We start from the raw sequence: 13,672 nt of genomic DNA, 5'->3' as shown, positions 1-13,672 counted from the left end.
TGTCAGGGCAGTATTTTGGGTCCAAATTGAGGTTTCTGGGCTGAAGCTGTGGTGGGGCTGTTGCTCTCGCCAGTAAGCCTCCCCTCTGCCGTTGTTCCATAGTCGTTTGAAAAGACATTCCGGTCTGGGTCAGAATGTGCTTGTTTGCACACAATCGCAAACTGAAAACTTGTAAAAAAAAAAAGTAATAAAAAAAATGCCAGGAATGTCTGAACAAAATTGCTCGCAGAAGCAGCCAGCTATGTGACTTGTAGTGTGAACTAGGCCTCAGTCAAGTGTCTCTTACAGCTGGGAACACGTGGGAGAGGGGAGAGCCTGGACTATCGCTAGAGAAGGATCGGGACTTGGTTCCTTAGGTGACAGTGCAGGCCTGGGGCTGTACAGACATGCCGCTAGCCTCCAGTTTGGCGACACGTTCTTTTGCTAGGTGGGTTGAGGGATGACTAAATGTCACACAAATAGTATCACAGAGCAGTTAGGGTGAGCACCAATGGTGCCATCGGTTGAGTAGATCCACCAGGCTGATTACTGACTGAGATCAAGGGGGGGGGGGGCTGCAGTGGACACTAAAATACTACCAGACTCTACGAACCACTGTGTCTTCCTCCTTAAGCCTAGGCTAGACACAGGAGCAGGCAGGTCTTATTGTTTAGCATTCTTTTACACATTCATGTCCCCTTCCTCTGGCAGGCCCACCTCTTGTTTGTACTTCGCTCCGCCCCTTGAAGCCAGGACATTGCTTTGCTGCCTCCAGCTAGACACACTCTGCCCATGAAGTTGGGCAGCATTGCTTTAGATTGGGGGGGGGGGGGATTAGGAATTGCTCTACCCTCTCAGATTGTGACTTTGCTCACACATTTGTTTTTATTTTCAGATAAATGTCCTTAAAATTACAGTGGAAGATCTAGAAAAGGAAAGAGACTTTTACTTCGGCAAGCTAAGGAACATTGAGCTGATTTGCCAAGAAAATGAAGGGGAGAGTGACCCAGTCTTGCAAAAGATCATTGAGATTCTCTATGCCACAGATGTAAGTAGCTCCCAAATGTATTAAGATAATCCAGCAGCCTACTCATTGGTAACTAAAGAAAATGTGTAAATCCTAAAATCCATGTGTGCACATACATTTCTCCCAGACTGTAAGGCACTAGATATTCATCCTATGTAAAATGCGTAGGGAGGCTGGCTGGCATCTTTTCCCTGTAGTGCATTTGTAAAGAATAAAGGTGATGCTAAGAATCCCACATGAAATTTACAATTTCAAACCTGTCATAGTTTTGCTGTCCATTGTATAGGAGAAAAGCAATTCCTAGTGCATTTGAGTCTGGATCACTTCTTGTTTGCTCATGTGTTTTAAAGAGACTAACAAAAAACCGCTCCTGGGGAGTACTCGCCTCCAGGAGGGGGAAAGCCTCTAGATCATGAGGCTTCCCTGTCATAATCTCTCCCTCCCAGCGCTGAACCTACAGCAGACAAGCCTGTCGGCTGTGGTGCGGACACAGTAGCACCTGCAATATTTACCTTCCCTGTCTCCAGTGTAGGCATAGTAGAGGCTTTCTGTTCCGTCCCAAGTGGAAATGGCTAAGCCTGATTGGGTCTGCTCTACTGCACAGGTGCGAGTTGGGCTGTTAATTGTGCCTGGATGGAAAGCCTCTCCTGCGCTGGATTGTGGTAGGCGAATGTCTACCTTCCCAGTGTTTGGAGGCTTCAACCACTGCAACTGAGGGATGGGGGAGGTCTCGTTAGGATTAAAGGGACTCCGAGCTCACGAAAAAAAGAAAAGTTGTACTCACCAGGGGCTTTCTCCAGCCCAGTGCTGGTCGGGAGGTCCCACGCCGGCGTCCTGGCTCCTCTCCTTCTCCCCGCTCCGGTATAGCTGACAGGCCGCAGCCCGGGCGACACTCGGTGGAGTGTCGGGCTGCAGCTTCCGCGTATGACGCGGATTACGTCACACGCCGGCCGCCTCGCGTCATCACGGCGGCCGGCGTGAAAGTACTGCGCATGCGCGCTTTAATCGCGCATGCGCAGTACTTTCACGCCGGCCGCCGTGGTGACGCGAGGCGGCCGGCGTGTGACGTAATCCGCGTCATACGCGGAAGCTGCAGCCCGACACTCCACCGAGTGTCGCCCGGGCTGCGGCCTGTCAGCTATACCGGAGCGGGGAGAAGGAGAGGAGCCAGGACGCCGCCGTGGGACCTCCCGACCAGCACTGGGCTGGAGAAAGCCCCTGGTGAGTACAACTTTTCTTTTTTTCGTGAGCTCGGAGTCCCTTTAAGAGGCTTCCCACTTCCGAGGGAAGTATTCCCCGATGGGTTTTTAACTAAAAGATTTTTCTTAGTGCCGGTTTCCACTACACGCAGATTGGATGCAGAAAAACTGACTCCAATGAATGCCTATGGGAAAATCTGCATCAGAAAAATCGCGTTTAGTGGAAACAGGCCCATTGGAGTCAGTTTTTCTGCATCCAATCTGCGTGTAGTGGAAACGGGCCCTTACTCGTTAGCTTAAGGTTTCATACATATGTAGAGGGAATGCCCTGGATGCTATAGAGCAGGGGTGTCAAGCTCTGGTAAGGGGCCAAAATCTAAAGCCTAGTCTAACTAGCAGGCCAAATCTTTTGTTCTGGGTTCTTTTACACTTTTTACTACAAGCCGATTTTCCTGCAAGCATTAATGGCCTGCGGCGTGACATCAAGAAGTTGCAGTGCGGCGGTAGTTCTGATTTGCCCAACAGGAAACTGCTGCGGCTGGACTTTATGAAGCTCCCAGATGCGTTGTAACCTAATGCTCTGGAGTGCTTTGTTTGCAGTGTTTCAAAGTGGCACATTTTAATAATTTCTTGCTCCAGTGCTGCTTTGGGTTTCCTCTGATCTTCCTGACAGCCACATGCCCTGTTGCATACCTCATGCACCTGTGGCATGACACGTGATCAGGTAGAGCTATGGAAACACAGCGCATGCAACTGCCAGTAAGAACACACTATGCATTGCTGGAGCAGGTAAGTAGTATACTGCTCCACTGTGCTACTACATTTGGACCTTAAAGTTAAATGGCTCTTTGGCACTCCTTGTGCAGCCTTTGGGACTGCTCAGATATGCATGTCGTTCCAAAGGCTGCCCAAGGAGTTCTGAAGACCTAGGAAGATGAGTAACTTTGAACGGGGACAGTGCACGAATGACTGGCTGGACCGAAACAGTGAAGGCTCTGTGGTAGCAAAAGCATTCCCTCTACATAGGTAGGATGTATGGAACCTGAAATTAATTTTTCACTTCGGATTTGCTTAAAGTAAACCGCTCTGGTTTCCTTTATTTAGTAACGGTTCTTTGATTTTTCAGAAAATATTTCGTTTTGTGGGATGATTTTGGTATTTTTGATCCTGGTATTTGAATGCTAAGTCTTTAGTGTGTTTTCTTGACCTCTGCAAAAAAGGGTAAACTTTCTTGGCCATTAGGTGCTGTTTGGAAGGGTGAGTTTGGGTGGCAAGAAGTTTAAGGATATTCTTAAGATCCTGTTCCAGGAATGACTAGATGGGTAGTAGGATGTCCCGCTCTTCACTATAGTGGTCCTTTTGGTAGACGTCGCTTGCTATGCAGATATCTGATGACCTGTCTTCTTTCCTGCAGGAGGGTTTCGTTATTCCAGATGAAGGTGCGCCCCCTCAGGACCAGGAAGAATATTAACACAACTCCTACCCCGTGCAGTCATTTTTTTTTTTTTCTATATATTTTTTTTTTTTTTGGTCCAAATCGTGTGCTTAACTGTAAAGAGATAAAAATGTAAAAGATCCCCATTTTTATTCTTGGAGGGCTCCTTCAAAATGTACTTTTTGCCAAAGTTTTACTCTGTTTTTTTGTTTTTCAGTGGTTAAACCTTGGAATTGTCCCAGTTTTTGCAGCCAGGATGAATCACTGGCTCCCCCGCCCCCCATTTGTTAGCACTCTTAGGGGAGCTTTCAGTAAGGACTTTTTTGAAGGTTATGTCGCTGGTGGGCAGGAATGTTTTAAACTTGATGTTGCAAAGAAAAAAGAATTAAAAAAAAAAAAAAACAGAAGACTTGCTTATCTGGTGGACAAATGGAAATGCCTTAAGGAGTTATGTGCTTTCATATCTCAGCTCTCAGTGTAATATGGCTTAGTAAGTGTACGTCTCAATAGGTAGGTGCTTGAAGTGAAAGGAGCTGGTGGGCCCTCTCTATTCCGTCTGCATGCAGGGAGGGTCTGATATGCTGCTCATGGTGTAAGATGCCGCAGGGGGAATCGGGTTAGCGTGACTGCCGCCTCTACCTCCGCCATCTTTATTTTCTTTGTGTTCTACAAAGATGGCTCTGGCCCCCCTGGCAGACTAAAATGTTTTTAAAGGGAACCTGAAGCAAGAGGGATAGAGGCTGCCATATTTTATTTTTAAACAATTACCAGCTTCCTGGCAGCCCTGCTAATGTATTTATCTGCAGTAGTGTGTTCATCACACCAGAAACAACCTTCAACTAATCTTTTGAGATTTTACAAAAATGTCAAACCCCTGATGTGCTGCATTCTTGTTCAGGGTCTAAGGCAAAAGGGTATTGGAGGCAGTGGATCAGCAGGACAACTGTATTGTTTAAAAGAAAATTATGCAGCCTCCATATCGTCTCACGTCGGGTGTCCTCTAATTTCAGCTGACTTGAAATAAAAATATTTCACGGAGGTTTGTTGATAAAAATGAGATGTTCAGCAGTTTCTTACTCCCCGTCCCCCACTAGTTTATTATATATTCATTTTTTTTTTAATTAAATTTGTAAAACTTTATTTTGCCAACATATATTATTTAATATCTCCTTCTCAATGTGTTTTTCTCTATGTATCTGCTGTATTCTCCAGATCACTGGGTTATTCACTCCTGGAATGGATGGTTTGGGTAGTTTTTTTGTTTACAATCTACTCAGTAACAGGAAAAAAACTAAAATGGCGACCTGTAATGCATGTACCGCAAGAAGGGTGGCGCCCTTCATGTAGCCAGCCGTCACATACACTGCAGTGCTACACTTTCTAAATCTCTTGTGGCCTTTTTTTAAACTTTTTTTTTCTTTTTTTTTTCTATCTCCAGTTTAATCTGACTTCTTTTTTTTTTTTCTTCACTTTCTCAAGTTTTTTTATACTTTAAGCCATTTCTAAATAAAACTTCTGTATTTCAAGAGTGAACAGGGCTCCTGGTTTTTTCTTTCATTTTTATTTGTTTTAACTTACTGTAATCAGATGTGGTATGATCCACGGGCTTCCCAGAAAACCCCTTCCCCATACAGCCCACCGTTGCAGCGCTGGGTTTCTCTATAATACCTATGTGACAATAGGTTTCTTCTGGCTGTGTATAAGCACACCTGTACTGGGTATGTGCAAGTAAAGCGTACACATGCCCAGTAGAGCAGAATACTCGTGCAGAGGAAAAAAGCCATGTATGAGCAGCAGGTTCATGCTACATGTGTGGACCATGCCCAAGTCCAGATGCATTTGCCTATGGCGCTGCGCAGCCAGAGAATGAAGATGTCCTATGAGCTGGAATGGTGGGCTCTTCCAAGGGCTTCCAACTAAAGGGGTAAATATTTAACTCAAATACTCTAAGACAGTCCTACATTTTGAGAGTTATTAGGCATAAAGTATAAAAGTGTAGGGGTCGTGTTGCACTTGAGTCAGTCCTAAATGTCCCCAATAATGGCCAAAGTAGGGGGTGTCTCTCACACCCTCTTTGCAGTGCTCAAGCAGCTAGTGTTCTATAAACTCCACACCACCCCCTCCCCATCACCATGCGGGGGGGGGGGGGGGTGCGCTATCTCCCCTCTTTGTAATCTGCTTCCGCTATGGCTCACTATGCAGTAGTCACTTACAGGTCCATTGGTGAGAGCAGCATCCTCTTGTCTCCCTCCAATCATGCTGGTCTGTGTGCATTAGCACAGCTCTTTTTTCTGATTGCATATGAAGTCATGACATTGGGAGCTATAACTGTCCAAATCCACACTGACCAGCATGAGTGGAGGGAGATGTGAGGATGCTGCTATTTCCCAATGGATCTGTGAGTGACTGTAAGTTACTGCATAGCAAGTGCTGTAGTGGAAGCAAAGTGGAGAGAGGCGACCCCCTCTCTCCACTTTTATCTCAAGTGTGTACATAGCATAAGGCCAGGCCTGCAAGGGACATAAAGCAAGTGCGACCATGATCTTCACACCCATAAGGTGGATCCACAACCATTCCTGTTTTAGAGGATATATCCTTTGAGGGACGATTAATTAGTAGCTGGGGCTCCCATGCAGTCACAAGGGCTGCAGCCCTATAGTTACACATTTATACCAGTAAAGTCTTCAATATTTGTATGCTACACGCACACCTGTCCTTTTGTAGCTAAAATAAATATCCTTTATCTTCAGTCTGCTGCAGTTGTATAAACTTGCTAGAAACCACCAGAACAGTGTATGGCTTGATGTACAAGGCTTCAATAGAATTACAACCTGCGGAGGTCCAGGGAAAAACTGCCTACTGCTGAGTCAACCAGGTAAAGCACAGATTTTTATCTGCAGAAAATCTGGCTGATCAGCCCTTTGTATATTGATGTACAGACTTCCCAGATTTCTCATAAGTCAGTTTGTATTATTGGTGCAGAAGATTGCAAGAAACACTATTCCTCTCTAATTGATTTGTAAAAGACCCTCCACTTCCAAGGGGCAGAGGGAAAGAGTAAGCACCAATGTTGAGAGTTTTTGACCATACTGTACTTAAAGAGGATCTCCAGTGAAAATAATTAATAAAAAGTGCTTAATTTTTGCATTATGTATAAACTATTTAGTCCGTGTTTGCCCATTGTAAAATATTTTAAATCTCTGATTTACATTCTGACATTTATCACATGGTGCCCTCAGAAACAGTTGCTTAAAAACACAATAATTCAGCCTCCGGCAATCGCTGGAAGCTGAACTATATCATTCCCCCACTATCTATGGTGCCCCCCCCCCCCCCCCCTACGACTGTGGCCAATGAATGTCTATGAGAAAGTTCATATCAGCGTGAGGTTGCGAGGAAAGTGGTGCGTGTTCCATTTTTGGGGAGATTCCAACTCAATGGAAGGTTTAGGAAAATTGGTGACTGCGTACAAAAATGCGCATTAAGGCGATTGCGTTTATTATTTTCTGGGTCAGAGTTTACTTCCTAACTTGCGTCTGGGAGTAAATTACAAAACCGCTTGGGAAAAAAAGTTTAGAAAACCGCTAAGCACAAAAAAAATCACTTGCCCAAGCCCCTGGGAATCGGGGAAAAGAGTCCTCAAAAAAAAAAAATGCGGACGGAACGTAATGTGAACAAGGCCTCACTGTGTGTAGCTACTATGGATGATCAATGAGATGCAAATTCTTCTGAAATTTATGCATTTTCATGCAGTTAGAAAAATGGACAATCAATTTAAACCCAGGTTTAAACTGCAGCTTGAAAATGGACCATATATTTGCATCCACTCAGAGCAATTTGCATATCTGTAATCCTCCCTTGTAGCTACAAAGCAGTCAGTCACTGTTGCTGATAGCACAACTAGTTTGTGTAGGCACTGTACCTTGGAGGAGGGTGGCCTGGTCTCATGAATCATGTTTACTTTTTAAAGGATACCCAAGGTGAAAGATATATATATATATATATATATATATATATATATATATATATATATATATATATATATATATATATATATATATATATATATATATATATATATATATATATATATATATATATATATATATATATATATATATATATATATATATATATATATATATATATATATATATATATATATATATATATATATATATATATATATATATATATATATATATATATATATATATATATATATATATATATATATATATATATATATATATATATGCCATATTTATTTCCTTTTAAACAATACCAATGCCTGGCAGTCCTCCTGACCCTGTGTCTCTAATACTTTTTAGCCATAGTACCTGATCTGCTGCATGCTTGTTCAGGGTCTCTGACTCAGCTGACTAAGGTTTCACTGGTTTAGCCATATGCTTGTTCCATGGTTTTGATTCACACTTAAACAATGCCAGTTAATTTTCTGGCATAAAAAGGAAATATAGCAGCTTCCATAGACCTTTCACCTTCAGTATCCTTTAAAGTGTACCTAAACCAATTGCTGAAAAAGATTCACACTACATAGGGTAGTTTCCACCTCCCTCCGAAAGCCGACAGCTGGGAACACACTCCTATGTCTCAATTTTCGGCCATTATAGTTTTAAAATGCGTGCTACCATAATTTAAAACCACGTATTTTATTTGCCTACTTGTAACCGGTTATTACACTCTTTACACCATTTAAATGTTCCTATCATAATGTATGGTGACAACATTTTATTTGGAAATAAGTGTAGCTTTTTTTTTCCAGTTGTATGCTCACCACTAATGAGCTTTTTAATATTTGTCATGAGGGAATATTACTGTTTTGCACAAAAACAGTTGAGACCCTATTGCATACATGTATTACAGGAAGTAACGAATGTATGGCTGTCACTTTCTGTTTGGACAATGAACATGACATCTCATTGATGCCGGTTTCATTGATCACGGGCAGTCAGATCAATGATCTCTGGGCCAATGGGTGGTGACAACGCATGTAGGAGCATGCGGGGCAGTTGCAGTGGAAATGCGTGCATCTATGCCCCTGGAGCTAAGATGAAGTCTCTGGGGGTGTAGATTTACTATAGGGATTGTATTAACTGGTTAAATATCTTATAAAACCATTTTTAGCAAAGTACCGCCCAAAGAGCCTAATTTGTAGTATAACAAAATATATAGTGATAATTTTAATGTGATAGCTATAAAGTTATTGGTGAATTAATGGGAGGAGCACGATGTGTGAAAATTGCTTGTTTTTTTTAAGGGGAAATGACCTGTGCTGGGGAAGTGGTTAAAGTCACTTGGGTACACTTTGTGCTCAACAGAAACAGTTAGGGCCCATTCAGACTAGAGCGTTATGCTGCGATTTCAGCAAAATGCTAGCACTTAAAGCGCTAGTGTAATAAAAGTGTATGGGCCTTGTCTTACATGGGCGATTTGCACAAATTGCCCCAAAAGTGAAACGCAAATGCGTCGCCTGCACCACTTTCAGGCGATTTCCTGGCGATTGCGTTTCAGTGCTACAGAAGCGATAAATGCGATCGTGGAAAAATTGCTGCAGTGTACAGTGATTTTTTTTCCGTGTGAAATCATGGATAAATTACTCCTGCAAAAATCGCTGGCATTTTGCAAACGCAAGTGTGAATGGGCCCTAAGGGCCCGTTTCCACTAGCTCGAAGTCGCATGTATTGGTTATGCGAAACTGCATGCTGAAAATGCAAGTCAATGGGTCTTTTTTCACTAGCAAAAAATCTGCTTGCTGGGCTGTGCAGAAAAGTCTACACAGCAGTCATCAGAATTCGCACACTACAAGCATAGTGTGTGATTTGCATGTAATAGGAAAATTGCATGCATTTTTGCGATGCAAATTTGCATATGGTTTGTGTAAACTAAAATCATACTTGCAAAAATGCATGAGTTTATGCATTTTCCACAATGGAATTGCACCACTCTAGTGGACATGTAGCCTTGAAGTGGAAGTAAACGCAAAACTTTCTCTGTGCTCTAAAAATATACACCACAGCATGATCATGTTTATGAGAAACATATTGTATAAGATGACTTTTCAGAAGATTTTCAAGGGTTAAAAAGTAAAGTGTTCTTATAGGCCAGGTGTCATTGATGCCGTGTGATGTGTGCCATCCTGGTGATGGCTAATCTTGACACTCCAGCTGTGGTGGAACTACAAGTTCCATGATGCATTACAATAATCTGGCACAGCTGTGACAACTACAAATCCCATCATGGCTCTGTCTCCCTGAGTTAGGCTTAGAGCTGTCAAAGTTAGCCATCACTGCCCTATCCCATTACCACCTCTCAGATCTCGCTGCTGAGGGCTGTAGCGAAGAGGTGCAGGTACATATGTGCAAGAGCTGAGGCGCAGAGAAGGAGGTAAATGGGGTACAAGGGTGGGCCAGAAGGGTGAAAGGTGTGTTTTGTGGACACAGCATAATCTATTCCATACCTCTCTCATAAACAGGGAGATATGTATACTCCAACCAATCAATTGCCAATCTTCATTGGCAAGTCTCTAAAGCAGTAAAAAGTAAATCTCATACCTAAAACTGTAGAAAACTAAGGTCTTTGTTGCTCGAAATTTTTTTAATATCTTTATATAAAAGACTGTAAAAGTGAGTGGCAGAGATTTGGTACAGATGATTATTTAAAGTCTTCCACATCCATTTAATGTAGAAGGGTGTATGCCAAACATTCCAATTGCAAAAACAAAAATGACGTAATGGAATAAGCAATTTGTCTGGTCTTAGAGAAGAAAGCTAACAGCACATGGCAATTTTGCAGTAACAAATTAGGAACCCTTTATGGAACTCTTTAGGTATATAGCCAGGTGCTTAATTAAGTAATTGATTTAAACCTTGTACACATGTTACTGTACTCTGCTGTGGTGACCAATTAGCGCCCTCAGGCGAAGAAGTGTGTGTGTGTATATTTACAAGTTTACCCAAAGGTCTTTCTGGCTCACTTAAACAGTCATGCTCAATCTTTATGTGACAATTGGCCAAGACCATTGGTCCCCTCCTTGTGCTTACTGTTGGCAGCCACTCCATGTTCCACCAGGAGTTGGCCCTCCTTCCCTCCCCAAAGCAACACGAGTTGTGTGTCGCTGAGGTATCTTCACAGCACTCGGCTCGTGATCTGTTGCCCAAAGATTTGAATCTTGATACCTTTTGGTGATGAGCATTGTGGGTGTGTATGCACCAACCACCATGGGGTTGTTTTGCAGGATTTGTGCTGCGTGGGCTCTCCAGCCCACAGCACAAATCAGGAATAAGGCAGGTTGATCTGACACCCCCCCTTTTTTTTTTCCACCCCACACTAGGGGGATGACCTGGGGGGGGCTCTTCAAAGCCCCCCTCTGCAGCGATTCCCAGCCTCCCTGTCCTTCCCTCCCCTCCTTCCTATGGGTGGCACAGGACGGTTATCCGTCCTGCGCCACCTGTGATAGGCTTCAGCCGGGCAATCAGAAGCCGGGGATTGGCGCAGTAGCGCAGTGTGTCGTAAGCACCAGGGATTTCTTCCCCGTGTTTACATTTCGCCAGCGAGCCGCGATCGGAGGCTCGCAGGCTGTTCACGGAGACACCCTCCGTGAACTGACAGATTTGAGCGGCCGGTTCCATGTAAATCCACATACCACCTGCCACCACCTATTGGCGTCGTTATGTGGTTAACGCCTGATACACACTTTAGAGCATAAGTGTCGGAGCTCCAGTCTTAGAGGGCTATATCCATGCTGGTGTTTGGGGTGTATTGAAAAGTGGACAAACGTTGTCTACTTGATTAACCACACCTTTCCTAATTCAGTCAATTTAAATTGAGCTGAGTTAAAAAGCTTAGCTTTGGAGAACTGGAGTTTTCTGCTTTAGAGGATTAAGGCCTCTTTCCCACCAGGATGTTGTGTTTTAGGGGACGTTATAGGGTTGCATAACGTGCTTCTAACGCAACGCCTGGTGTTGGCGGAGGATGCCAGAGTGAGTTGCGTTATGCAGCTCTTAGTGCCACGGAGACCACGTGATCAGAACAATCACGTGGTCTCCACAGTGCACACAGATTGGCTGGTGGGGACTATGTGATGCGGAGTGTTCCACTCTGCATCACGTGGTCCTGCTAGCCAATCTCATGCCGCTCCAGGAAGTCAACACTGCAAGTGCAGTGAATATTAAGTAGCCATGTGGCTGTCTACATTAGTGAACTCTCCCCACCTCCCCTCCAGCAGCAAAAGATTAAAAAGAAGCCCATTACTAAGCATGTCCACACAGTCTACCGTGGCTAAAGCTGCGTATAATGCACTGCTTGCTGCACTTTCCAATAACGAGCAGAGTTACAATGTAACGAAATGTGGGCACTGTGAACAGCCCATTGATTTTTCATTACTGTGCGTTACTCTGCGTTACAGGCTGCTCTAATGTGGGACTTTAACGTCCCACTGTGGAAGCAGCCTAAAAGTCATAAGTTATTATTTACAAGTTCTTCAAGTTTGGACAAATAAAGGCAATATTGATTGTGAGTATATACACATGACATTTTTTTTACAGCTACAAGCCTACAGTAAAAGATGGAGAAAGTATTAAAAGATAAACACATTTAATTGTAATATATTTAGGAGAAATAAATTGACAAAGCCTGAGCGGCACACCTTAGTGGAAATGGAATTATCCTGGAACAGATGTAACTGGTCATACAGGAGGCATCTAGATGTTCTACTAAAGCTGCTCTGCAGAAACACAAGCAGAGTAGCAATATCTGGATCCTGCGCTGGTCAGGCATGGAAACTGATTACATTATACAAGTGACACATCAAGCTTGTTTCTCCTTGACACACACAAGTTATTTGTCAGAGATGGTCAATGAGATGCTATTCTTTTTTCCAGCCTGTATACACAAAATGAGAAAAGTGTGCTGTTTGGAATTTAGCCAATCAAATGCTTGTCCAGCTAATTTTGATTGGGCCAGTTCCAAGCTGCATTAATTTGCATGCAAGTTCGAAAGGTAAAATCCCATTGATAGTTTGTACCTTCTGCACCCCTACTAGCTGTGAACCGACCAAATACATTCAGATCCTGATTCCATCGACCTACGATCAGAAATCTTATCAGAGACAACCTTTATGGAAGATTTGAGAGCTAAAATCCATTATTACAGGGTAAAGAAAAAAAAAGTCTTGCCTGTCCATGAAAACTCAAGGCTGAGGGTGAAGAAAAAGGGTAGCTGGTGTTCTGAATCTATGCATTGACATTGGAGATATTTAACTCTAACAGGAGGCAATTTGTTTGCAAAGGACTGGAGAATCCTATCTGGATGATTATATGAAGACAACAGTGAAGCATGGTGAAGATTCACTGCAGGTTTCTGGCAAATTGAGTCGGTGATATGGTCAAAACTGATAACGCCCTAACTGCTCAGAAGTATGTTCAGATTCCTGTACAATATACAGGGCTATCAGCGAGACATTTGATTACTCCCATCTTCTTTTTACTGGACAGCCACAATCATACAAAAAAAAATGTAAAAAAAGAAGGAACTAGATGGAAGAGGTGACAGCAAGAAGCTTAAACCCAACAGTGGATAGGTAGGGGAAAAAAATGAGAGAAAGTAAAAGGGCGGAAGTAGTGGGGAGAGGGGAATGGGTCCATCTATGTGCTCTCAATTAATATCTAGAGGACTATGTTTCACATATTGATAAAGATGTTCCAGATCTTCTAATAAGACCCAGCCTTCGCAATCAATCTCAAACTTTATTGGAAGAGATATTGTTAGCATTGAAAATTGTCTACTTTCCACTTGCCAAGGGTGAGGATTGCATTCGGCTTCTAATCGGGGATGCTCCTCCGGATTTCGGGTATCTCGGATATCTGACCATTTTTACCATATCGGGCCGGATTCCGGATAGTTGGGCAGATATCCGGATAGCTATCTGCGGATAGTTTCCCCACCGACCCGGATATCTGCGGATTTCTTCCAGATATCCGAATCCGGATTACAAGTTCAATAGCAAAAAGGACA

The 13,672-nt window shown here is 43.2% G+C and overlaps 1 protein-coding gene across 2 annotated transcripts in view; it reads left to right on the top strand.

Annotated features, from left to right (window-relative positions):
- MAPRE1 (microtubule associated protein RP/EB family member 1) overlaps window positions 1-5,173 on the top strand; it is a 51,606-nt gene extending 46,433 nt beyond the window's left edge. For both annotated transcript variants that reach the window (XM_068264559.1, XM_068264560.1), the window contains exons 6-7: window positions 875-1,027; window positions 3,620-5,173. In XM_068264559.1, coding sequence (XP_068120660.1) covers window positions 875-1,027; window positions 3,620-3,676 — 210 coding nt within the window. In that variant the 3' untranslated portion in view covers window positions 3,677-5,173. The remainder of the gene's footprint in view (window positions 1-874; window positions 1,028-3,619) is intronic.
- The last annotated feature ends 8,499 nt before the right edge of the window (window positions 5,174-13,672 follow it).

Source organism: Hyperolius riggenbachi, chromosome 12 (genome assembly GCF_040937935.1).
Source record: "Hyperolius riggenbachi isolate aHypRig1 chromosome 12, aHypRig1.pri, whole genome shotgun sequence".
NCBI lineage: Eukaryota > Metazoa > Chordata > Amphibia > Anura > Hyperoliidae > Hyperolius > Hyperolius riggenbachi.
This window is presented reverse-complemented; position numbering and strand designations above follow the sequence as displayed.